At 39.3% G+C, this 25,589-nt stretch overlaps 2 protein-coding genes across 6 annotated transcripts in view; one reads left to right on the plus strand and one right to left on the minus strand.

Annotated features, from left to right (window-relative positions):
• The window catches only part of ACMSD (aminocarboxymuconate semialdehyde decarboxylase), a 45,389-nt gene extending 24,022 nt beyond the window's left edge, over positions 1-21,367 (minus strand). The window contains exons 1-5 of one of the 4 annotated variants that reach the window (XM_084524260.1): positions 20,626-21,367; positions 19,357-19,448; positions 17,000-17,170; positions 16,206-16,262; positions 9,994-10,089 (exon numbers count right to left, since the gene is read on the minus strand). In XM_084524260.1, the coding sequence (XP_084380386.1) occupies positions 9,994-10,032 (39 nt within the window). In that variant the 5' untranslated portion in view covers positions 10,033-10,089; positions 16,206-16,262; positions 17,000-17,170; positions 19,357-19,448; positions 20,626-21,367. Of the gene's footprint in view, positions 1-2,790; positions 2,989-9,993; positions 10,102-16,205; positions 16,263-16,999; positions 17,171-19,356; positions 19,449-20,625 lie in introns of those variants that run through there. The other 3 variants (XM_084524258.1, XM_084524259.1, XM_084524257.1) reach the window with 3 other exon arrangements.
• A 265-nt stretch (positions 21,368-21,632) lies between these two features.
• Positions 21,633-25,589, plus strand: part of TMEM163 (transmembrane protein 163) — a 95,409-nt gene continuing 91,452 nt past the window's right edge. The window contains exon 1 of one of the 2 annotated variants that reach the window (XM_084524265.1): positions 21,633-22,021. In XM_084524265.1, coding sequence (XP_084380391.1) covers positions 21,844-22,021 — 178 coding nt within the window. In that variant the 5' untranslated portion in view covers positions 21,633-21,843. The remainder of the gene's footprint in view (positions 22,022-25,589) is intronic. The other variant, XM_084524264.1, reaches the window with a different exon arrangement.

Consider the following 25,589-nt stretch of genomic DNA (forward strand, 5'->3'; position numbering starts at 1 on the left):
GTGTAAACAATTTGAATACAATCCTGAATTTCCCGTGATAACACATCATTGCGAAATGCAGCTGTCAGCTTTCCCTCGGTAGGCGTGTAGAGCCAAGCCTCCTGACTTCAGTCAATCAGAGATCGTAATTTCCACAGCTAAGAGTATTTCAGTCAATTATTTACTTTTAGCTATGTAGCTAGGTAAATTTTATTTAAATTCAAACTTTTATTTTTTATATATATTTATATATAAACTATATATATTTATATATATTTACATACATAACACATTTACAGTTAAGGAAAAATTTATGACATCTAATGAGAACTTTACTTTTTTCTAGCTCCATGCTAATTGCATTTAGAAGCTGTACAAAAAATTAGTACCTTAAAGGTGCTCAGGGAGAATAGAGAATCTCACTGGTCTGATTTTGAACTGCTAGTCTTCTTTTTACCTGTTCATTATTAATTGGATGCATTGATGGTCCTTACTGAAGGATTTCATTAATTTATATGCATTTTTGTACTTATTATGGGTTCTTAAGCTCTTAATAATTATCTTGATAACAGAATGTTCTAGTCAGAGATTCAAGATTCAGCATTTATAAGACGGAAAAAAAGAAAGAAGTTTAACATTACGTGAGCATGCTAGCATTGCCTAATTGGTCTTCCATGCATGAGACGTAGAAGGCCACGTTAATGGCTTGAATTTTCAGAGGGTTCTAGGGAATCCTGAGGGTTGTTTTCAATTCTGTTTTCTTCTTTCTAACAAACCTTTGAAATGCTCAAACTTTCGAAAAGAGGAAACAAAAACTAGCAGACAGAGATTACCTTTAAAAAAATTGTATTAGCCTCTTTAATCAGCATTTAAATAAATGCAACACTGGCCTACAGCTGACCTCAGGGATTAACAACAAGGAATTCATCTTTCACATACATCTATGAACATCAAGGGACTCTTGAGGTGATTTTATACCAATGAACTTATTGTCCTTTTAAATCATAGACAGACAAAAATATGTAAATAATTCAAAATCAGAATAAAGAATTTTTATAGGGATTTTTATAGGGATATTGCACAGACAAGGACTACACAATCTGAAACAAACAAGAGTAGTCTTTTTTTTTTTTTTGTAGACTAGATATTTAAACTCCTATCCACTCAATACAAAAATAATTGTTCTCAAAAATACCTATCATCTCACCTACATTATCCTGTGTGTATGTGTTTTCCATTGAAGAGCTCTTACAATTACAAATAGGAAGTTTAAATAGATGTTTAAAAAGCCCTTCCTAGGTAAAAGAGGAAACAAACATTCCCTTCCAGGAGGCTTTATGCATAATAATGTTACTCTCCACTACTAACGAAGAAATAATCCCATATATGTTTTTAGCAACAGGTTTTCTCCTGACTTTTTTCCTTACATTTTGCAGCTGCTCTCTGGCTAACATCTAACTGATACTGGACTGTCATGTTTAAAGTCCCAGGAACATGGAGCTGATGCATACAAAATGCTTACCTGAGAGTTTGCCATCATCAACCTCAAAAGAGTAAAGTGAAAGAGATGTATGGTGTCAAACAGAGTGTCAGTTAGTGTGCCCGAGGCCTAAGAGCATGGCTGAAACAATGGCATTCTTTTGTTGTCAAAGGCAGGCACAATGAAATCAAGTGGTTCCATACCAGTGGCAGACACAGGCAATGCTCATTCAAACTGCTACCAGCACAGAATTACAATAAGAGAAGAACCAACAATGCAGTGTTTCTAGTCTGACTCTTCTACCATGAGTTATAAAAGATAGCTATCTTAGAATTCTGTAAATTGCAAACGATTTTGTTTGCGTGTATAACCAATATATACAGTTTTACCCGTGTGATCTTTTTCAGTACCCTTTGCACCACTGATCCCTTATGAATCCAAGATGTGATCCCTTATGAATCCAAGATCCTTAGATCAGCCACCTCTGTATTCAGTTGTGATTATAATTATTCAGGGGACAACTCTAAAACCTAATTCAGAACCAGATGACTACATTGCTTTTGATAATCTGAAGTAAGAAAAGGAGTAGAATTATTACATAAAAACCTAAATGACACTTTCCATTCTCAAATACTTTTCAGAGTCATAAAATTGCTACTGACAAGCATAAATTTATGTTGTTAAATACTAATAATAATAATAGCATGCAGAAATGCAAAGTTAAGACAAGTTGACTTATAGCTTCAGTGTTGTGACAACTAAAATTTAGTATTTGTAATACAATATGCAACTCCTTCCCAGTAACTGAGAAAAACAACAGATATTAGTAAAACAATCATAATCATCAGTTAACCATACTTAGAGTTCTCCCATACCTATTGAAATGAATGAATGACTTTCATGCCTGTGGGCATAAGATGAGAATGAATGACTTTTGTCTTAGGTAACATTAATCTTGTCAAACTTTTGCTTATTTCTCCTATTTAAAACAAAAGTGAATACCATTTGGGAGCTTGACAGCTCTACTTTCATCAAGAAAATGGAATTTATGCCTCATCATTCGATAGTTATAGGTCTCATAAAAAACAACAAAAAAATGACATGAGTCTAAATAGAAAGTGGGTAACAGCCAGGTTTTCTTAATAGGACTCTTGTTTTGCATAGTAATTTAATACAAATATCTTACATCTGAAAAAAAAATCAAATCAGACAAAAACCTACTGAAAACAGGAATTTCTAAGAGAACCTTTCATTCACTGATTTTTCAAGAATTACATTGGTACCAATGGTTGCTGATAACATAAGGCACTGAATATCTAAACTCTTATTACCTTTTCTAGGTCAGGCCATTCCTTAGGTAGAATGTGGCTATGAATATCAATTTTCATTTTTGAAGTATCAAAGGAGAAATACTCTTTCTCAGAAAATGTTTTCTGTGTAATTGCTACTATCCTTCCTGTCCCTGGTTCAGCAGTTATTGACTTCGGCTGCGGTTCAGATCCACCTGCTGCGGGTCATGAGAACTAAATACAGTAACCAGCCAGGGAGCCTGGATCCCAGAGGAGTGGCTCTGTGAAAGAACAAAGGCTTCTAGCAGAAAGTCCCTGTTAATGCATAAACTACAGCTGGCTGAGGGCAAAGGGAAGCATTCATGTTTATATTGGCAGTATAAAGGGGTTTGTTACCTAGAATCTAAAATGCAAGCTCATTTATAGGCTCAGCATTACGAACTGAAAATCATTCAATGAAATTGAATCAGAATAAATGTATTAAACAGGTTGATTTGAATTTCCTCCTTTCTCCCTCTTAGATGCTGAAATGACTTGTAGCGAGTGTATAATACGCTCTTGGTAAACAGTCATACCTCCTCTCTTCATTCCTTTGCATTTTCTTAAGTTATATTAAAAATTTCACAGAAATACTGAATCATAGCCAAATCTATGCTCTGCACTTCATTTCCTCCCTTTGATTATTGGTTTTCTGAGGATATTTACACATGCTACTGCATATTGGTGCTCAGAGCCTCTCAAATTGGTTCAAGATCAGGGAGGAGAATGGCTGAGATTACCATTAATTAAGGTCAGTGGAGTGCACTAGTTAATATGGCAAATGACTTCTGCATCCTAAGTGAAGCTTAACTGGAGCTCCCTCAGATTTTCTGCGTAATTACATCTCATGGTTCACCCTTTACTCAATTTAATATTACACTTCTTTCCTCCAAATACCCTTGTCTTTTACCTGTGTCGTACTGTTCTTTCTATAATTTATTTCTAATTAATAATTTAATAAAATAATTTATTTATATAAATTATTTCAACACAAGCTACTCACATGGTGTCTTCTTGCCAAAGCTGGTTAACCATTTATTGATTAAATTGTTTCTAATGAAAAAAGCAGATATTTTAAAACTAAATTTTGCTGTGAATCTTTCACCCTGAAATCAAGGAACTTGAAAAACAAGTGGTCCATTTTGTTTCAACCTTTTTCTGAGTTTGATATTTTATTTGGGCTTGATTTTTTTTTTTTAATGACTTTGTTGTATTTCCCTGCTTGTTCCCTCATTCAGCAAGTCTGCTTCTGATGTGGTCAGTTAACCTGCCTAATCTTGAAGTCAACTGCTTGTAACATGGTTGGTTGTTTGTTTGATTGTGTGCTTCTCTGCAACCTGAGATCAAGGAAGACTGAATGTTAAATAGGAAGCAGCAGCTTTTGGGAGAGTATGTGCTACAGTAAGCAGGAGAGCAAATAATTTGCTTTTGCACATCAGAAAAATGGGATTGAAAATAGCAATTATTTCCATTCCAAAATCCTAACCAGTCTGTTCTTGACCAGGCTGACAGGTCAAGCTGCAAATTTGCTCTCTTGCTCCCAAATGTGACAGGTATTTTGAACAATCCAGTACTAGAGTGTTAGCCAGCTGGCAAGAAACATCCTTGTATATACAAGAGCAGAGATAAGGAAGAAGTATTGATTCATTTTCTTCAATGAAGAGATCTCTGGAGGACAATTCCCCATTTAAGCATAGGAGGCAGAAGTACTAGTGAAGGAGAGGACCACAAGGTTTGTGTGTCTAGATAGTCCAAGATGCACAACAGCAGTCCAATAGTTTCTCCTCTCAAGTCACCATGGCTGCAGAGATCAGCTTTTCTTCAAAACTGTGCTTTACTTTTCTCAGCTCTAAAAAAAGATGGAGCTGTTAGTTGCTGCTCCCAAGACACAGATTAGCTTGCAAACAGTGTGTACTCCCACACTGCATTTCATTTAACAGCAAGCATCACTTGGAAACCATACCAGTCAAAGGCAAAATTTGCATCCATTTCAACTTGATCTTAGTGCCAGTAAGACATCTGGCTGGATCCATCACAGTCCATTGGATCAGCAGCAGAAGGACTGGCAGTGGCTACAAACAAGAGCATCTCCAGTTATCCTTGCACCCCGCTTCGAGTGCATAGGTTTGAAAAACAGGCCACCTTGCCTAATATTTTGGACAATCTGCCTTTTACCAGCTGAGTGACTTACATGCCTTGGCCTCTATACTGAGTTTGTGCTCTAATGCAACGTGACGGCTTTTAGCATGGCCCTTGCTATCTGTCTCCATCTGGTTGGGAATTTCTGGAGTGTGACGCAGAGGTGCAGGAGCTGGCAATGGTAGCTAGGAAGACATGCAACTTTTTCAGGCTGCCCTAGAGAGAGGGAGAGGAGCTGAAACTCACTGTGCTTTCTGTCAGGCAGGAGGTTCTGACCAGATGGAAGCTTTCACACGCAGAATGACTGGGGCAACAGAAAGTACATCCTACCATTTGAGGACATATAAAAGACCTGTTAGGTGTCAGCCTCTGACCTGTACCCACTCTTGGGCTACCCACAGAGAATTTACATCCTAGAGCATTTAGATGAGACGGCAAAGTGCTGTGGTTTAACACTGATAGGCAGCGAAGTCCCACACAGCTGCTCCCTCACTCCCCGTCCTCAGCAGGATGAGGGAGAGGGAGAAAATGAAAAAGAAGGAAAAGCAAAAAAAAAAAAAATAAATCCAAACCTTGCAGTTTAATGAAAGGGGAAAAAAATAGCAAAGGCAGTAAGTGATGCTCAGGCACATCTTGGGAAGTAGGGCCTTGATACATGTAGCTGTTGCTCAGGAAGACCAACACCTTCATAACAAAAATGTTATGAAGCTTTTGCCCACCTCTTGCCCACCCCCAGCCTACTGGCCTTTGGAGAGGCAGCCTTGATGCTGTGCCAGCACTGTTCAGCAGTGGAAAAAACACGGTGGAAAGTTAGCTCCAGACCAGCCAGGCCCAGTACACAAAGTGTGGAAAAAAAAAGTACATAAATCCGTCAATGAATGTACTCACAACACCTGCTGGAGAGAACTAAAGTGCACAGACATCTTCCCAGCCAAAAGGAGCCTCCTATGTACATTAAGAGGGAACATATATAAAGGTGACATGCCCCACCTGCATCACTACATTTATGTATGGCACTAGTTTCTTTTAGACCGCTTGCAGAACTTAATCCTCTTCTGGGACTCCAGAGAACCCAGAATTTAGAGGAAATGGTAAGGCTTCCCTTCTGTGGGGAACAACAGCAATGGTTGTGGTTTCTGTTCTCACGAGCAATAATAGTATGAAGTTCCTACGCACTAGCTTCCATATGTAGATATCAAAATACTACGCAAAGGATTTATTTTTTTTAGGAAAACATCAGTGTACATAACACAGCTACACCAGGAGGACACGTCCAGCTACAATTACACCCATAAAACCCTTTATGAAGCTGTATCCCAGAGAGTGGGTGGCATTACAATTCTCCCTTCTTAAATGCCATCTACCAAAAACTCCGACTGGACTGGCTGAATGCACGAGGGCTTGCCTAGCTCGCCGGGCTGTGATGTCTGCAGTTCCTTTATGCATGTCTGCAGAATTCAAGAGCAGAGATACACACATCTCCAGTCTGGATGCCACAGCATCAGCTCAAGATGACAGCAGTGCCAGTGTACTGATCATTAAACACATTATTTTCCAAAATCCGAGGGCAAGGAAACTACACTTTTCATTTTGTTACTCAAAACCCTCTGCAGAAATGAACAACTGAAAGAGCTTCTGTTTAGACAAACATCAGAGCTGATGCTGCTCTGTGTCTGAGTCAGTTTAGTCTTGCAGAGAAATTGAGCTTTTTAGCTCAGATGTCACTGTACTGATGCATCTCTGATGCTTCTGAAGCTATCGAACTTGCCTGGTGAAGCTTCATGGTCGCACAAGCTCAGGATGACCTCACCAGGTGGTTGAACTATTAGACCTGCCACAGCCAGCACAGGACGTCACTAAAATTTATCGTGTAGAGGTGGCCAAGGTTGCTGATGCCTTTGGCAGCACACGAATCACACAGTGGTGAAAGCAAACAGTGTGTCCCGTGCCAAATTCCTGGCCACTACTGCATGCTCTGCCATGTAAGGTAAGCCTTAATAAATGCTCATTTATTTTCAGGTTTCTAAAAATTGATAATTTTTTGAAACTCAGATGGCATTCTGAATCCAAATAAAACCATATTACTGTCCTTCAAATAATATCATTTTCTTAATACACCACAACTGTATCAGTATTGTGATTTACACTTACCATGCATTTATCTTGCATAGAAATGTTCTACCAAATACAATTAAATAGATATTTTCCAGAATTTCAGCACAAGTAAAATAGAATTTTCATTTTTTTTTTTTTTTTTTTTTACTTTTAGATATAAAAGAGATTCTACTTAAGAACATATCAGTCCAAGCGTCACTCTTGTGCAGTGAGAGCAACCAGACAGATACCAGTAGTGTGGGCCAGAAAGAACAGATGGATTGAAGCTTACAGCTACTGATATTAAAAGCATAATTTTCAAGTTAATACCCCATGGAAACATATGAGATTGTTGCAATCATTTAGAAGGTCGGTTTCTAAAATAAATAAATAATTATATGGTGCCAAATGTTGTCTTACAACTTTTTTTTCATGTGCTGGACACATCCTCACCTTTCTTTCCACAGGTCTCTCTGTGCCATTGTTTGGGGATGTCTGAATTTTGGGGATAAGAATGGTCTTCTCAGAGCTTTTGCTGCTTCAGAAAGACAGACAAGTAACCAACTATTCAAAATAGTATCTGAATTTGTACTACTGCTTAAAAAAAAACCTACACCTGCCTTTAGAACAGTGCAGAAGTGTGCTTATGTCTCCTCTGTGCTACTAAGCCTGAGATGAAGAAACAGGCTTCTTCCTGGATCCTCAAGGTCTTCTTGAACATGAAGTCATATGATCCATTATTTCTGAGTGGCTGGGAATCCCACTCACCAAGGAGATCTTCTGCGAGGGACTAAGATGAAAGCCTGGTTTCCAGAAATTGTTTTGCAAATGGTTAGTCCCAGCTTCAGTGATTTTAAACAATACATTTACTAAGTCTCTGAGAGACAGGAATATTGATATCTGTAGACCTACAGCAATGAGTGCCAGAGCAAAGATCTTTCCAGCTATGCAGATATTTACAACATAAATGTTCAGGGTTTCATAGTGCAGGTGCACTTCCATTCATCTGGAAGACGTTTAGCAGAGGAATGCCTCCACAGAGAATTTCTGGAGCCCACTTTCACTTGCTGAGTTCAAATACGTGTTTTGTTTTGTTTTGTTTTGTTTTGTTTTTCACGTTTCAGGATTTATTTTCCCCCATACAATAATTCCAAAATAGTATTCATGCTTCAAAATTATTTCTTTTGAAATCCACAAGATCTTACGATTATTTACCAGAATGAGAATACAGTTCAGATTATCATAAAGATTAAGAAAGCTTCAAGTATTGAAGCTTTCACTCAGTTTTATTCATTCCAGTTCTTCTACAGAAGTTGCATCAGCAATTTCAGCAAAAATTTGTCCCAATGATTACCACTTTCATGTCTACAGATCACAGAAAATGCGGTCAGTTGGAAAAAACAACCAGTTGTTAACAGATGACTATAAGAATATAGTCATGACACTCATACTCTCCCACTGGTGTTGACCCTGAATGAAGCCTGGCACTGTGGAGGGTTATCTGATGGTTAGCATTACTTCCATCAAATATAATATAAATACTGATGGAAGTATTGCTCTGTTGTCTGGTGACAAGCAATTTTACAGTAGAATCAGAAGGTGATGCTACAGGTCAGACTACGTTTCTGTAATGCAAAAGGGGCCATAATGCTGCTGCACAGGCTGTGATTGAGTAAAGCTTTACAGAATATCCTATTAGCAGTTCTTAATGTTACTGTAAGGCAATGAACTGCTAATAGAACACTAGTAATCGGTCAACACAATAAAACTGTCACTAGTCTTTTCAGAAGAGATCTAGTAAGAGGTAGTTTCAGATTAAAAAGTAGTTTTTGCATAGATGGACCAATTTAAATGAGGAATTAGAGGTAAACTTTTCCCAAAGTTCAGTAGTTAAACACAAAAGCAGTTTAGAGTTTTTGGATTATGTCTGATTGCCCATGTCAGTATGGTGCCTCAGGGTAGAAAATTGCATTATAATATTATTGCATTATAAACCACACATTTGAACAATATTTGTGCAGCTCACTCCAAATACTACTGGTCACAATTTGTAGTGCATTAAGTGGAGCACCAACTAGTGATTGCAATATATACATAGAACACTTATTTAATATTGATTGAAATGGATTTTGCCTGTGGTAAGTGACGCAAGTTGCTGCCGTCTAATTTTGTGGCTGAAGCTTCAATGTCAAAGTACAATTGGGTTGAACTCCTGCTGCTAAGTGCTGGGAATTTGTAATGAATGTTTTACACATTCATACAATTTATTGCTTGATGAATGGTTGTTTTAAATTTGCTTCGTCTCTGGTAAAACAGCGTTTTTAGGAACAGAAAAGTCCATGCTTCCAAATATTCACTCTTCTCACACATTTACTCAACTCTGCAATATGTTCTTAAACAAGTGGATGTATTAAAATCCCCAAGGGGCCTGGAGCACTACCATTTGGACCACATTGTAGAACATACATTTCAAATACAAGGTTTTTATGTTGATTTTCAATAAATGCTCACCACTTACCAAACAGTAAAGGAAGGCCTTGCACTAATCTTTTTCATATGAAAATCTGCGTATTAATGATAAGATTTGATGCTATTTGTGAAGCTTTCAAGTTTCACATCCTAGTAACAAAATAGGTGTGCTTATAAAAAATAACCAATAATAAAATTTTAAAATAATTTCTGATACTACTGACAAACAAAAACCTACAAACTCTTCATCTCAAGACAAAAAGAAAGCAGTTACACCAATTCAGTGGAATTATACTCTAATCCAGAGTTGCAGTTTATAGGTGCTTCAACAATATAGCTGAAATACAGTTAGATTGCTTCTTAAGTCAGTCTGCTTTCCCATGATTCAGTGCAGTTCACTCAAAATCAAATATATATACATGTATATATATATATATATATATGTATCTCAGAAGAGCACAGAGTGAGCCTGAACCAGCTGAAATAAAATAAATGATCCCCTACCTTGGTATAACAGCAGATGACAGACGCTACCACCAGCATTCACTTGTGCTACAGTCTCCATCATACCATGATGTACCTATCAGCAGATCCTGGCCTCTGCAACACGAGCTGGAGGATGAAGAAAGAAAGAGTTACTGTTGGAAAAAAGACAGATGCCTATACAAAACTTCCTGATGCCCAACCTGCTGATCTGAGCTTCCAAAGGCTTAATAACAGTGTGGTAGAAAGCAGGTACCGTGACATGTTTTACATCAGTGTCACTGAAGCGTTGAATCACATTGACCATCACAGGCAAGTACAAACTATAAACACTGCTAAGGCAAAGAATCATAAATTGCATTATCTATACCATGCACTGCATACAGCAATTAAAACTATACTTTATTAAAACTCAGGGGCTACCACAAGTAAAATAAAGCTTTGAGTAGAAAACATAAATAGCTTAACAGTCTGAATTTAGGGCAATTATTCTGATAATTTTTTACAACAGACATTGGTAGGTACTCTTCACAGAAACCCAATTCAGAGACAACCTTAAACACAAGTTGTTAAAAAAAAATAAAAATTAAAAAAGTATTTTCCTACTCCATGCTTTATTACCAGGAAAATTTAAGAGACCTGTTTAATACTAAGCTCATATTTAGGGTTTTCTTGTCCTTGGATGATTTTCCATTTTTGGCCCAGCTCAATCAAACTGGTTCATCTCAGTTTGTATTCTAGACCCCCTTTTACATATTATTTAAGATTTCATAGACAGTAACATGCACCATCACAATAAAATAACGTGCCCATTTCCAGCCTGGAATCTCTCATATTCTACATAACAAATCAAGATATAAATAACCTCAGAAAACAGAATGCAGAGAACTGCACCCTGGACAATATATATCCGATCAGCAATATGATAAGCACTCTTTTGAGAATCCCATCTGTAGTTATGGAAGACAAGTTAAAACCAGAGGACCACCTAGCTATCTTTTCCCCCATATCATGGATTTAAAACTAATACCCATGTGCCTACACACACTGACACACACAAAAAATTAGCAAGCTTGGCATAAAAATTTGGGCCTTCCTGTCACCACATTCTTCACCCTCATGGTTCCTTTTTTCCTCCATCACTGGCTTTTCTACCTGCCTGTTTCATTTCCTCTCCTCTCCCTGCACCACTAGTGCTGCATCCTTGCTTCTCACATACCAAATCCTTGCCCTTGCCTTCTTCTTGCTGTTGGGAGAGCTGCTTGCTCCTTGCCTAATCACCACAAATTTTAGAATTAAAGCAAAAATCTTCTTTTGAAGGTGTTTGACCTTTGTTCCACTGCAGATGGTGCTTTGCTAGTTAGGACCTTCTGTTTTAGAAACCTCGCTCTTGAGCAGCATCTAATTGTGCAGTGTAAGGGGTCACTAATAGTTCATTTTACCTAGGTGAAGGCAACAACAGCTTACCTATATTTACACTTGCAGTGATAAATTATTCTGATAAGCTTGCCTGAATTACCTACTAAATAGAAAACAAAGTCTCCTATAAGACTCTCTATTTAAAAGCAATCTTCTGCCTTTACTTAGGATTCTTCCTATTACTTCAGCTGAAGCCATGTAGCCAGAAAGGAAGCAATTTGCAGCACTGAAGTCACTCTTCAAATGTTAAATGCAGAAAAGGTTGGAAGAGTTTTATTCTAAAAAGTGCACAGCACACAGGATCAGATATTGTTGCCATGGCTCACTTCCTTTATTGCTTTGAGCAAATCCATATTTGATGCATTAAGGATGGATTGGCTTACTCTTAGGTAGAAGTAGGTCAAGTGATTTTTAAGCCACAGTTCTTTCCCTCTTGCATAGGATAGGAGTAAGCACTATAGATCATTTCTTGTTTTTAAAGTCTTTAGCACATTCAATTATAGCGAAGTTTATAAATTAACTTGCAGTTAATGCATAATGCCATCTAGTGGAAAAATCAACAAGTATAGAGGCAACAAGTCTGTCTACATATCCCATGAAATGTAAGTCTAATCAGTGTTGCAACTACTTGACTGTTTTAATACTGAATTAAACTTAAGGCAGAAGAACTATAACTTAATTTTCAAAACCTCCATGATAAAAGATCTTTACCAAATTTAAATATATTCCAAAGACATTTTATCCCCAAAGGCAAGAAACACAAATCTTAATCCCAGTGAACTTGTATTTACAATGATTGTAGGATATGTAATAGACCTTGGAAGCCTCTTGATTTTCTTTTCCATTTTAATTTTACATAGGGGTTGATTTTTTTGATCAACAGAATGACACCCAAATCATCTGGTAAAGGAGGCAATTCAAAGAAGTTTACTGATACATCAGCCAAAACTACCTGTAATTCTGGAGAGTTTTAGAATGAAGAACATCATCTTCAGAACTATGAGGTCACTTTTCAGTGCCCATAAACAGATACAAGTCAGAATTAAGACAGTGAAAAAAGAGCCTAAAAATCAAATTTATACAATCTAAAGGAAATAGGCTTGTCATAAAAAGATCAGAGTAGACTAAGTGGTCGACAGAGGCTATTTGTACCAGATAAATAATACGCTCCATTAATAGCCTTTCCAAAGCCAACAGGAAAGGCACAATCCAAGGGAAGAAAGCCATTAGACTCTTTTCCTTCACAAAAACATAGCACCTGCCATTTATTGGTGAATTAACCTGCTCAGAGGCCTGAGTTAACACTGCCTCTTATCCTCTGCACATGTTGTGTCAACCTATTTTGATATTGCTTAATTTATCATTTACTAGGTAAAACCTTACAGTTACATAGCCCCTGATGTTTTATTGGCAGAATCCTACAAATTCGGACACGAGGGACCCAGTGGGATCATTCACTTCAACTCACATCTCTGAGGACTATCAGCACGCCTATACCAAGTCAGATGTGGTTACCTGTGGCTTTTTTCCCAGTTGAGTTTAGAAATTCTCCAGGGAGGAAGACTCCACCATGTCTCTCAGTAAGCTGTTCAAGTGCTGCTCTAACATCACAGTGAAGAATATTTTGGATGTCCTTTCTGAACCTCTCAAGCCACAGCTTGTGGCCATTGTCCCAGGTTATCTATTCTGATGATTCTGCTTATATTTCCCCTTTAGTTTTGAAAACAATACCAAGGTAAAGGTTTTTAAGGATGGGATGACAAAGAAGCAGTTCTACTGAAGAAGTACAACACATTTTGGAGCCTCAAGTGATGTAGACATCTGCCTACAGTGCCAGGCAGAACAGTCAAGCCTCATGTCTGAGGTTCAAACCTCAGACAAATGCCCCCTTACCAATGCTGCCCTACAGCCAAGGCTGCATTTCCTGAACTTGCAGCATCCTGCCATTGTTAACTGCCTCTTCGGGAGTTGTACTTCCTAAATTCAGTTTATCAGCCCAATCTGTGATTCACCAGCCAGTGGGACAAGACACAGTGCTGATACATTGCATTAGCAAGACAGCAATTACATTTTTTTTTTATAAGCCATGAGTTGAGTCTCGAATAATTACATTTATAGAACTTAAAGGGAATCTGAGGTTCTTTTGGGCACCGAGATGAAAAACAAAATCGAGTGCTATTGCTATTTTTTTCCTTCTGCAAGCTGATCTTTTCAGAATTTCGAACTTTTGGCAAAGAAATTGTTTCCCACATGACACAAGTCATCATTTCTGACCCAAGTAAGGTTCAAAGCTGATGTAACCTGAAAAGTTATTCTATAAAAAGGGCTGTACCTTAGCACCTCCTGATAAGAGATTATACAGTTAGATCTTAAACATGTAAAAAACCACCACCACCACCAAAGAAAACAACAAAACAACAACAACAACAGATTATAAGAAATAAAGACACCCTGGTACAAAGAAATTACTTTTTTTTTTTTTTAATTAAACCAACAGGTGAAAAAAGTAGGTACTGTTGCACATACAAACCCTTCTTGAAGTCATGAGGACTGCCTGCCCAGCTACACTTTCTGAGTGTATTACTTGGAAACGTAATACAACTGGTTTAGGAAAATCTATTACTTATTTTTTTTACAAATATTGCCTCAAATTGACCAAAATTATAAGTAAAACGTACCTAATTTGTACAGCCCACATACACCTGTGACAGTCAATAGATAAATTAAAATGAAACCAAGTACATAAACTTTATAAGTAATGTAAATACCCTAAAATACATATTTTCTAACACGATGTGAAAATTAAGTGAAACATCTGTGGCTGTTGAAGTGGTTTTGAAACCTGATATTGAAGGTATGTGTAGTCTTGATGGCGGAGAAGAAACTGTCTGTATTACTGTATGATCGACCATCTCTTGATTATTTTTAGGGCACCATTGACAGCTTTGCAGAAAATGAAAAATGTGACTAGAACTCAGCTTATTAAAGATGCTACTCTTCCCTGTAAAATTAGCAAATGCTGGTAGCCATGCATAACTCCATGTCACCGCTAAATGTAATATAAATGTTTTAGTATGCTTATTAACCAATTACCCTGTCAACTTATACAAATTCAGATGATATTCAGTATGGATAGATAAATGTCAATATTCACAGCACATTTCATCACTCTAGATCAAACAGATCCATCACTTTTGCTACTGCTGCACATGAAAAATGGCTTAGCTGCAATACAATAGAAAATTTTGGTCTTCAATTCCACAAAACACTAGCTCCTGTTACTTCTCACTAGAATAATACAGTGAATTATGTGATTCATGTTCTTAAAATCATAAAGGGGATTTTAATCACTGTTTCCTACTTTTCCCATTGCCCACTGAACCTTTTACCTAAGAGGATGAGAAATAAATATATCCAGAAAATCGAGGATGCAAGGATCCTATTAAAATTGCTCTACATGCTGCCAGCATTATTTTTGCTTAACCCAGTAATATTCCTAAAATTAGTATCTGAAGAATTTCATGATATTACCTACAGTGATAGAAATGAAATATTCAAACTCAAATTGCATGCCAGGAGTCAGGAAAGTAATTCTGCTACCACTCAGGAAAAAAAAAAAAAGAAATGTAAGCTGGCAACAGGTGGACTAAGTACCTGGGAAACTGATCACCATCAAAACCTAGAAGAGTGAGATGATTTAAACAGTCAAGCCTCTCTCTGGACAGATAAAAAACAACAACAACAACAAAAAAAGAAACACAAAAAACTAGCACACAATAGAATGAATGTAGTTTCCTGGTTATGAAGAAGAACATGTTTTTACAAAACATTCATGTTGGCTGTGGCTAACATTCTATTTTCAAACACTTTCTACAATCATCCTGGCTAAGTACTCAAGTGGAAATGCACAGAACCCTAGTTGCAATTCACTTGGCATAAGAAAAGGATAAGATATTCTTTTCCAACTCTCTAAACAATGTGGATTAGCTATTCAAAACAATACAAAAATATTGTCATATACATTTTATCAGACAATTCACAGCATAAGTGAAGTGTGGAGTCTTTACTTACCAGTAGAGTGGAAGGAATATACATATAGTTAGTTTGCTACAGGTTAACAAAAACGTATTTCCTCAAATACTTCTACATCATCTTCTGATAAAAAAAATAAATACACAGCAAGGCAAAAGAAGATCACTCTTTTGTTGATGATGCAACTTGCCAAAGAATAAGATTTTAATCCAAGTCACAGCTTAGAGAGTTTAAAAGATTGGAAAAGCAAATAGGTATGGGTTGGACAACATTATGCATAAATCCCATCACATCTTTCTTCTGACACAGACAAATCCTATAAATAAATGCAAATAGGCCCTTTTTCTCATGAAATCCTTACATTCAAGGTAGTCATTATGACTCTTATTTTTTAATATATTTTTAATGCATAAGGCTAAATACATTTGTTTAAAATAGAGGCATGCAATCTTGCATGATGTTATGCTTCTCTAAACAAAATAGTAAGTTTAGTTTTTGTGGGTAAACCTTTGGTTTCCCCATATTTATATTTAATTTTTAATTCTAAACCGTTTTTTAAAAAGTTTTAAGATGGGAAATGCCCATTGTGCAGAATCTTCTTCATGATCTGCTCACTTAAGGATGACATATTTTGCACAGTGTTTCACTCCTCTTTTGAAGCCACAATAGCATTTATTAATGCTCATGGCTCCAGCTCGCTTGGGCATTTTTTGCAAATATGATCCTGCAACATCATATAGAGGAAGAGTAGGTGCTTATGTGAGGTGTCATCAATTACTTACCAAGGTCATTGCAAGCTGTATCCCCTGGGAATAGTATTATATGCACTCTTTCATAGCCTGAAGGAAAAAATACCAAATTATCATATCCTTTTCTCAAAATAACAATCTGATTATTTTTGACCCAAGTTAATGTTCAGTCTAAAAATGCCAAGAAGAGAGATTAGTTCAATTTAAACTCTATTTAACCCATTGTAAGAGAAAAACACTAAGTGACCTCCATACATTGGGTAATAATTTAACCCTGCTGTGCAGTTTAAAAATTAATGTACCATTGTTGTACTAATATCATTATTATTGCATTATTTTAAATTAAAAAATAGGGTGACTAGTGCTAGGTTCAGAGGTATATATACAGATTTAAGAGAACATAGTATAGAATTTCTCATCCTGTAGACCGTGGAACATGCTGTGGGACTACAAGTGATCTATAAAACAATAGGAAAATATGTATCCTCCTCCACCTACATGAAAAAAAATAAGCAAACAAAAGAAACGGTTAAAAACATCCTACAAAATTTAGACTAATTTGTATTTGCTCATAAAACAAAACTATGGAAGCCAATACTGCACAAGATGGTCAAGAGACTATAAAAATAAAAGATCAGGTTTGTTATAAGAAGGCTGTGAAATACAGAATCTGGAGGATTTCATCACTTTAGAGATGTATTTCATATATTAGTTTCGCTAGAGAAAATGTCTAAATGGCAAAGAATCATACTGTCTCACCCGCACAATGGACACAAAATGGTAGTTGTATGGCATGCACTGAGTGTTTAAAAAATACCAACACTTACTTGAAGGCTTTGCCTTTAGAAGTATTTGGATGAATCAGTCTCAGAGCTTGGCCTTAGAGGAGTAACAGTGAATTTTATCTATAGCGATGACCTTTACAGGATGGTTGTCTGCCCATCCACTTGGAATTGGATTGGTACTTAGTTTTTGTTTCAGATGTGTCTCCTGTGGAACTGAATGGGGATGCGATTACCTCCTGCTGGAGTTCCATGAAATACCAACTGATGAAAGTACGAAGTGAATGTTTTCTTTTGAATGTCATAAGGCCTCTGACCAAACTAATAAACCATCCTGGCCTACACTAGCACTCCTGATACTGCAATAAAATGTCAGTGACAAATACAGTATTTTGCTGCCAGAAAAAGGCAGTTTTTCCATTTAAGATGTGTATGAAACACAACCCTGCAAACAAGTTGGCTAATGGTGACAGTATTGTATTGCTCTTATGCCTTTAAACATACTAAAACATAATCACTGGGCCAGCTGACACTCTTCCCAAATATGCAAGAGTGCTCTCAACTTAAGTGCTGCACTCAAGATGCTGGTCAATATGGAATATCGACTAGTTAATGTCAATCAAAACAAGCAAACTTCCTTCTTCGGAGTCTCTGAATGCACCACAGTGTTCTGCTAATTCAGGTGAAAATGTTCCTGTAAGTAGTGCTAAAAAGAAAAGGAAATATAAGTCTAGAATAGATGTACCTCTCATTTTCAGCATGACAAATGAACATATAATACTAACACATCCAACTGTGCTTATAATGAAAATGGATTTATTTCACCCTACAGAGACTGACAAGGAAAAACAGATGTTCTACACTCGCACAGTGACCACTGTGTGACAGAAGAACCGGGACCTGTTTTCCTATTGCCACCCATTGGTTCCACTCTGCAGAATGAGGTAATACCACGTTCTTTCTGCCTCTTTGCACTGTGCTACTCTTTATCATGCCATAGTGGGTGCTGACGGTAGTATGACAATGTTTAAGTGAAACAAGGGGACTATAACAGGATGACAGCTTACTCTACTGTCAAGAGAATGCTGTTTCCCCAGGAGAATGTCTACCTTGGAAATGAGTAAAATGATGGACCTCATCCAAACTTTGTCAAATATATTTTTTTTTTCTGTGACTGCTAAGAGTTAGAGTGGGCCTGAAGGAAGTATCACAAATCTGATAGGTATTTTTCACTTATTCAGTAGAAGGAAGGAGGAGGGGCAGGAAGAAGGAACAAATGAACCACCACCACCACCACAAGTAACCTCAGCAAAAACAGAACACAGACAATCTGGATAAAGAAAAACAAGGTTTTCTTCATTATCATTGGTTGCTGGGGTGCAAGAGACCTTCATCCAATTTGGAACTACCTTTTCTATGGAAGGCAAAATGTTATGGAAATTACAGGCAGTTCCAGCAGGGAAGAAAGTTCTGCAAGTGGATGTTAATCTTGCAGCAGCTACAGAACATGGGATGGCATCAGCTGATTTAGATTGAACCCAGGGAAGCGATTTTTCATTGATTTTTTTTGTTTGTTTGTTTGTTTTTAATTGATTTGGGGTTCTCCTGGTTCTTCTCCAACAAAGGGATATTTGAGAAGCCAAGAAAGAATATCATATAATAACACAATGATTATGGCCAGGTCTTTTTCTCTTTGTTGACTTTGCATACAGACTTGCTACACAAAAAGTCCAAAAGGGATGGAAAACGGGACCCAGGTCTTTAAACCCCTAACCTTACCTCTTTATCCAATGTAATATACTTTGGGTCAAAGAGGTGTCATGAGAAATTATAGGCAATGCTGGAAAAGAAAGCAGCTTCTAGCTTCTATGATGTTGCAGTCTTTCTGCTTCTCAATAGCCAGCTTATATAAATAATGGTCTGATCTGAAAGACTCTGCATTGTGGAGCTGAATGTTTTGAATTTGTATTTACTTACAGGCAGAGTACATCCCTTCTCATGAGGCCATGTTTGAAAGCACTGAAAAGAGTAATTTAGAAGAAACACCAATATTCTTTACAAGCCTCATATTCTTTTCTATAGCCTGAACACTATAGCATTTATACAAATAGAGACAGCTGCAGCCCCTACCAGACAGTTTCATGCAAGAACAGCAATTGAGAACATCTAAAAAAAGAAAACGAAACATATTAAAGTTGAAAATTTCTGGTTAGGTCATCCTAGCTTTTTTTTTTTTATTATTATTATGATTGTTATTATTTTTACTTTCATTTCCAAGTCATTTGGAAACCTGCCTCTTTCACCTCCTTTTAAAGAACCAGAATTAGGAATCTCCAGGAACTTTCCTCTTGTGATGATTTCTGGAAGTTATAAGAATGCTAGAGTAACTTACAGAGACTTACAGAAAGGAAGTAGTGTTCGATGCGAATCAGTGGTCTGTTTTCCATTTATGCAAGGAATCCTGCTGGAATCCATTTGATATGGACATATCTCCCTAGAAGAGAGAGAATCTTGCAGTAGTTGTATTAGGCAGCATTAAATCCGTTGCAGCAATTTCAAGGGACTCTTCATGGCTTGCAATGGATAAACTCTGCATGGGAGCATGACTCCCAAATCTGACTCAGAGGTTTTGTATCCCTGCCAGGTGCTGAAAAGTGATTTGGCCCCAATCCTTTGTCTCTCATCAGGTTACAAAATTGGTTCTACTCAAAGGTAAGGATTTTCTTTTCTTTACAAACACATTATAAGTGCTACAGAGATGTGGCAATCTAATACTTTGAGCAAATAACAAAAGTTATTTTCTACTTTTCATTCTCATATCTCATATCTATATCTCATATCTATGAACAGCCCATAAAGAAAAAAAATATATTTGCAGGAGTTACTAGTTTCCAATCTCTCCCAGCTAAGCCCAAACCCCAAAAAGCATTTCCCTCAGAATAACTCACTTGTGTTAGCTTATGCAAGTGAGAATGTCTTTTGACATTAACATCAAATAGACACTTGGCAATATTGCATCCATTACATGAAGGAAAATAAAAATACTTTAGGCGTTGTTTATATTCACGTTTATGTCAATCCAACTAGAAGAGCAAAAGCCCTGAGATCACCAAACACAGTAAGATAGATAAGGGTGAAGATCAAATTTAAGTGAGAGGCAGAAGGCTTCAAAAATATTTCATTTAGTATACACAGCAGACTATACATGAAGGAATCATTAGATTAGGTAAAAAGCAAACACCAGTCCCTCTCGCCATGATAGCCAACTCAATTCTATAAGGTTGAATTCCATCTTCATTCTATAAGGCCTGAACATCAATAAGTTTCTAAAATTATAGTTTATATACCTTTCCTTAATGTTTACTTACATTTACTTTTTAAAATAATAAATGTTTTAAAATACAGCTGAAAAGATTATCATACAGCATTGAGGCATTTGCTTAAAACTAAGTCAGCTCACTAGCTCACGAACCATTCCCAAATAGGTATTCCTAAATCGTCACAAAACTTTTTTAAGGCAAGATTGACAGCATACAAAATCATGTTCCTCGGTTTGCATAAATACTGGTTTCCCACTGGTCTTTCCATACTCCCCAGATTTGCTAACCTGTCAAAAGAAAAAGGCAACCTGAACTTTATATAACATAAATGGAGATTATACGCTTACGTACCAACTGAGGACCCGGGCTGCAGTGTCTAATTGTCTTCTGGTATTTTCCTAGATGCAAGTCAGAGCACAGTGCAGTTTCAACATTTATCTGCATGCCAGTGAGCACGCAACTGGGAGCCTGTGCTAGCACAGAAAACGCTTTTCCTTATTTGCACTTCTCTATTTAGTCATTAGAAACCAGCAGAGAGGAAGAAGCTAACAGCTCTGGCACAGATCTATCAGTAAAATTCTCTATTTTTTCCCCACTTCTGTTCTCCTAAGGTGTTTTTTTTTTTTTTTTTTTTTTTTTTTTTTTTTTCACCAGTGTTTTTCTGTGGCCCTAGGAAGGCCAAGCGAGAGAACTGTGTGTGTCTGTGGACACCAACAAGTCTCCAGCTCTAATCCCATGCACCCCCATGACACCGCCGTATGTTTTGGGACAGATTTTAGCCTAATATTAACTAATAGCTGTCAACATGACCAAATTTCACCTCTGCGGGATCTGAGAGGGGTGCTTGTGGTCCTGAAAAATGGCAATAGCGGATGGAGAGAGAGCAAATTCACCTGCAAATCTGGCAAGAGGGGCGGATGGCGCCTTGCTCCCCTGCTGGACCAGCACCTCGGGAGCGGGGGGCAGCGTTTGCCCCTCATCCTAAGGGGGCCACGGGGGGCTCTGCCCTCTGAAGACACCCCAAACCCCGCAGGGGGAAGGCAGAGCCCGGCATGGCGAGGGGAGCCCGACAGGCCAAGCGCCTCAAGCCCGAGGTCCCTGCGGGCTGTGGGGGGCTTCCCTCAGCCTCAGCCAGCCCCGGCGGCCCTGAGGGGAGGGTGCGCCGCCACCTCTCCCCGCCCCAACACCCCGGCGGGACGGCGGCTCCTCACAGGCCGCTCGGCACGGGGCACAGCTGCCCCCCGGTCCCGGTCCCATCCCCGGTCCCGTCCCCGGAGCCGGGCGCTGCTGCTGCCGCCTCCGAAGGCGCTCCCCGGGGCGGGGAGGGGAAGGGCAGCGCTGGGAGGCGGCACCGCTCTCCCACCTGCCCCCCGGCGGCGGCGGCGCCGAGGTTCGCGATGAGGCGGCCGCGGGGAGCAGCCGGAGGAGTTTGTTCGCCGCCTGGCCCCGGCTCCCTGATGCTCTGAGCCGGAGTCTGTCTCCTCCTCTCCCCGGGCTCGCACCCGGGCTGGATGCTCCCTCTCGCTCCTCGCCTCGCCGCTCCGCTCGCCAGCCGCCTCCTCGCCAGCCATGGAGCCGTCCGCAGCCGCCCTGGACAGCACCCCGGACCCCGCCATCGTGCAGCCCCCCGGGAGCAGCCCGGCGCTGCCCCCCCGGGAGCAGCAGCAGCAGCAGCAGCAGCAGCAGCAGCAGCAGCAGCTGCGGATCGGGGAGAGCGGGCAGTTCAGCGAGGGGCTGGAGGACCGAGGTGAGCGCCCGGCGTCCCTCACCGCGCACCCGCCTTCCCCCGGGGCAGCCTCCCTCCGGCCCCGGCCGCCCGACGCCCACCCCCGGCAGTTTTTTAATTTTTTATTTTTTTTCCTCTCCGTCTTCTCCTGCAGCCCCCTGACGGCCGCAGCACTACCTCCTCACGTCTCCACAGGAGCCCTTCCCACCCCTGTCAGCCCCACACCGGCTCTGCCCGGACCCCGCGGGCACTCCTTCACAGCACCCCGCTCCCCGAGCCTTTCCCTTTTCGTTTCCCAGTTTTAAAAATCTCCTCACAAACTCCACTCGGGGCTGCTCCCACCGAAAACTTGCCTGCCCCGGGGCGCACATGGCGCCGCCGGGCTCCTGTCAGCGGGGCCCCGGGCGGCCAGGTCAGTCAGGGCCCTCCTGAGTCCCCGTCCCCCGAGTGGTGTTTTATTCTTTTTATTCTTTACCGAAGACCCTGACCAGGGGTGGAAGGCTGCCTGCTTCCCAGCCGTGCTAGCCTCAAACACGTTAATTTTTGGACGGCTGTTGGCGGTGTGTGAGGCACTTGGCTTACCTGCCGCCCGTCTGGGAATACAGGCAGCTGCCATTTTAACCCTCTGCCTTGCCCCGGCCTCCGTAACGCCTCCAGGCTCCTGTTCCACACAATTTGTCTCTATTTTTTATTTCACATACTGAGTTTTCCTTAGCATCTCTGTTCCATTTTGTCCCATTTCTTTTTTTTTTTTTTTCGTTGTGCATCCCAAAGTCCCTTTTGTGTTCCCAGTCTTCACCACATCCTACACGTAACCCCTGTATCCTCCCGGTCTCTCTCCAGCTTTCCAAACTCCTGTGCTTGCTCGCTTATTTTAGCCATGAAATAGATGTACTGGGGAAGAGGAATCACCACCTTCCCTGCCTGCTTTTGGTCACGTTGGGACTGGGGACAACCCTTTTCCCAAGGGTGCCCTTACTGTCACAGCCAATGGCAGGTGGCAGGCATCTCGACTGAGGGCAGCTTGAGGCTTCAGTTCTGTTTTAAGTAGTAGGAATCGGAAATTTTGGTTAGGGTTCAAACGTGGAAGTTTGAGTGCAGAAATTTCCCGTTTGTGCCCAGTATGACAGAGCTAAAGATGAAAGCTGGGCCTTTTGCTAGTAAGGGTAGTTCCAAAAAGAGAGAGCGCAATGTTCCTAACCTTTCTTTCCAGGAGGGAGAAGAGACTAAAGCTGCTGATTATTTCTTTCTTTGCATTCATACTCTTCCAATGGCCCTTGTGGTAGCTTTTTCTTGCAGTCTTTCATAGGAAAGTCACCAATTCCATCTCCCAGCTTAATTCCCAGCCATCATAGAGGATATTCTGGTCTGCTTTTTGCAGGTTGTCCCCATTGGAATTGTTACAGTCTGTCCTTTTAGATTGTACTCTTTCTTATGCTCTTTTCCTATGAATCATAGCTGATCCAGTTATAGAGATGATACTTCCATGTTTGCTAAAAATAAAAAATAACCTCAAATTTCAGAACAAGATATTTGCTCTTAGAGATCTAGACCCAAATTCGGTGGTATTTTTTTTTTTTTTATGGGGTCCTTAAATTGACATCTTACGTGAACAATTTTTCTATTTGCCTTATCTCTTTCACAAATTCTAACTTGACATTTTAAAATGATCCTTTAGCCAAATAGAAAAGTACTTCTGGTAAGTCAGCATATGGTAAAGAATATCCTAGAATCACTTCACAAATATGCCAAGCTTGTGTTCTGCAACTGTTAGGCAGGTTTTTTTTCTTCTGATTTTTTTTTGGAAGAAAATCAGCTAATATAGGAAGATACTAAAAGATAAAGTAAAAATCCAGTGGATTTAACCAGCTCATCGTCTCTTCTTTAACATAGGGTTATCTATGTATTAAATAAATAATTGTCAGTAAAATTATTCAGTATGCTAATATCAGGGTGGAGGAATTTTATCAGCAGATACAAGCTTTTCATTTTTGTTGCAATGCAGGTTATACTGAAAGTATCATTCAGCCTGCCTCCAATGGATGCTTAAAATTTGTTTTCTTATGGTCAGAGAAAAAATGTGGAGGTTTACCTTGCGAATCGTGTTGTTGTGTGTAAATTAATGAGCAGGTGTTGATTCTCAATAATTTCCATGTTATGGGTTTGGTAGTCCTGTGAATGAGTTTGTATTTTTGTGTGCTGTCCCTTGGGACACTCCTGAGAAAAATACAATCTTTTAAGGGAAGAGAATTTTAATTACGGAAAATACTACTTTAGGAAGGAAGGGATCATATCTGATAGCTAGAATATGCCAGCCATTTTGAGAGAGAGAGAGAGAGAGAGAAAGACACACGCACACACACATGCACGGCAGAAGTGGTTCAGTTTTATAAGGATTGCAGTCTCTGTCATACTGGACACGTGCTTGACATGTGAATACTAATTAGCAGTGCTTTGCCAGCTCTGGGGCTTATTATTCGCTTCTCAACTTAATTAGGATATTATTTGAATTGTAATTATCAACTGTATATGTTGGTCTTCCCAGGTAATAGTGAGCAGTAGCCATGAACTATAGGATGTCTTTAAAGAAAGAACCAGGTGAAGGATGTTTCTTTCTCTGTTTTGTGTTTATTTCATGTTTGAAGTCTTGAGAATCAAAATTGGCTAAGGAAAGCTTTGCTTTATACTCCAGCAAGATTTGGGCCTTAATTTAAAATGCTTGTACTGGGGAGGGGGCAGGAAGGGGGAATCACAAAAACATGAGATTTTTTCTATGTGGTTTTATTAGTAGAAGTTAATCCTTCATTTCAAAATCTGTTGTTATGGATCTCATATCAGATAGCAATTAAACTGTTAATCATTATGTGTCCTGTCAGAAGATAGGTGAAACATTGCAAAAAATATGTATTTTTTCACACAAATGAAGGGAGGCTATGTGAGAAATGGCTGTGCAGTGCTGTAGGTAAAGGACTCCAACCTTTTGGAGTTGTCATCTGGTGATTTTCAGGAGTCAGACAAAGAATTTGCATATTAAGACACAGACATTGTTTTCTGTTGGGCCTAGTAATTCTCTTGTGCGCAAGTTTGCAAATTCTTTTTCATTCATGAAGAGTGTAGCCTAGAAGGGAGGAAATATTTGAAGTTGTCTGAAAACACAGCATTAATTTAAATTCTCCCAGTGTCTTCCTGAACTCTCTAATAGAGAAACTCTCTCTGCTTTCCAGGCAGAGTAATTGATGTGAAAAAGCGTAAGGCGTTTTTCCAAGAGAGGGAGAATTCCACCAACTATTCTGGGATTAGAGTTCTGACAGGCTAGAAGTGGCAGAATAAAATCTGGTGGCTCAAATTGCTACCAGCCCTGGATGCCTACCCTGCTGCTGACACATTGCTGCCCCTGAGGCAGAGATGTCTGATTCACTTCTGCGTTGATTCCGAAACCACTGCAGTGTTGAGCCAGCGCATTACAGCCAGCTGAAATTAATATCTGCTAGCATTAATAAACTGGGCTAAGCGTGGTGTGGGTTCAGGAGTACGCTCATAACCAGATCAGGTGTCCCTACCTCCAGGGTTGCAGTAGCCATCAGAAAGG

Source organism: Aythya ferina (genome assembly GCF_964211825.1).
Source record: "Aythya ferina genome assembly, chromosome: 6".
NCBI classification, from domain to species: domain Eukaryota; kingdom Metazoa; phylum Chordata; class Aves; order Anseriformes; family Anatidae; genus Aythya; species Aythya ferina.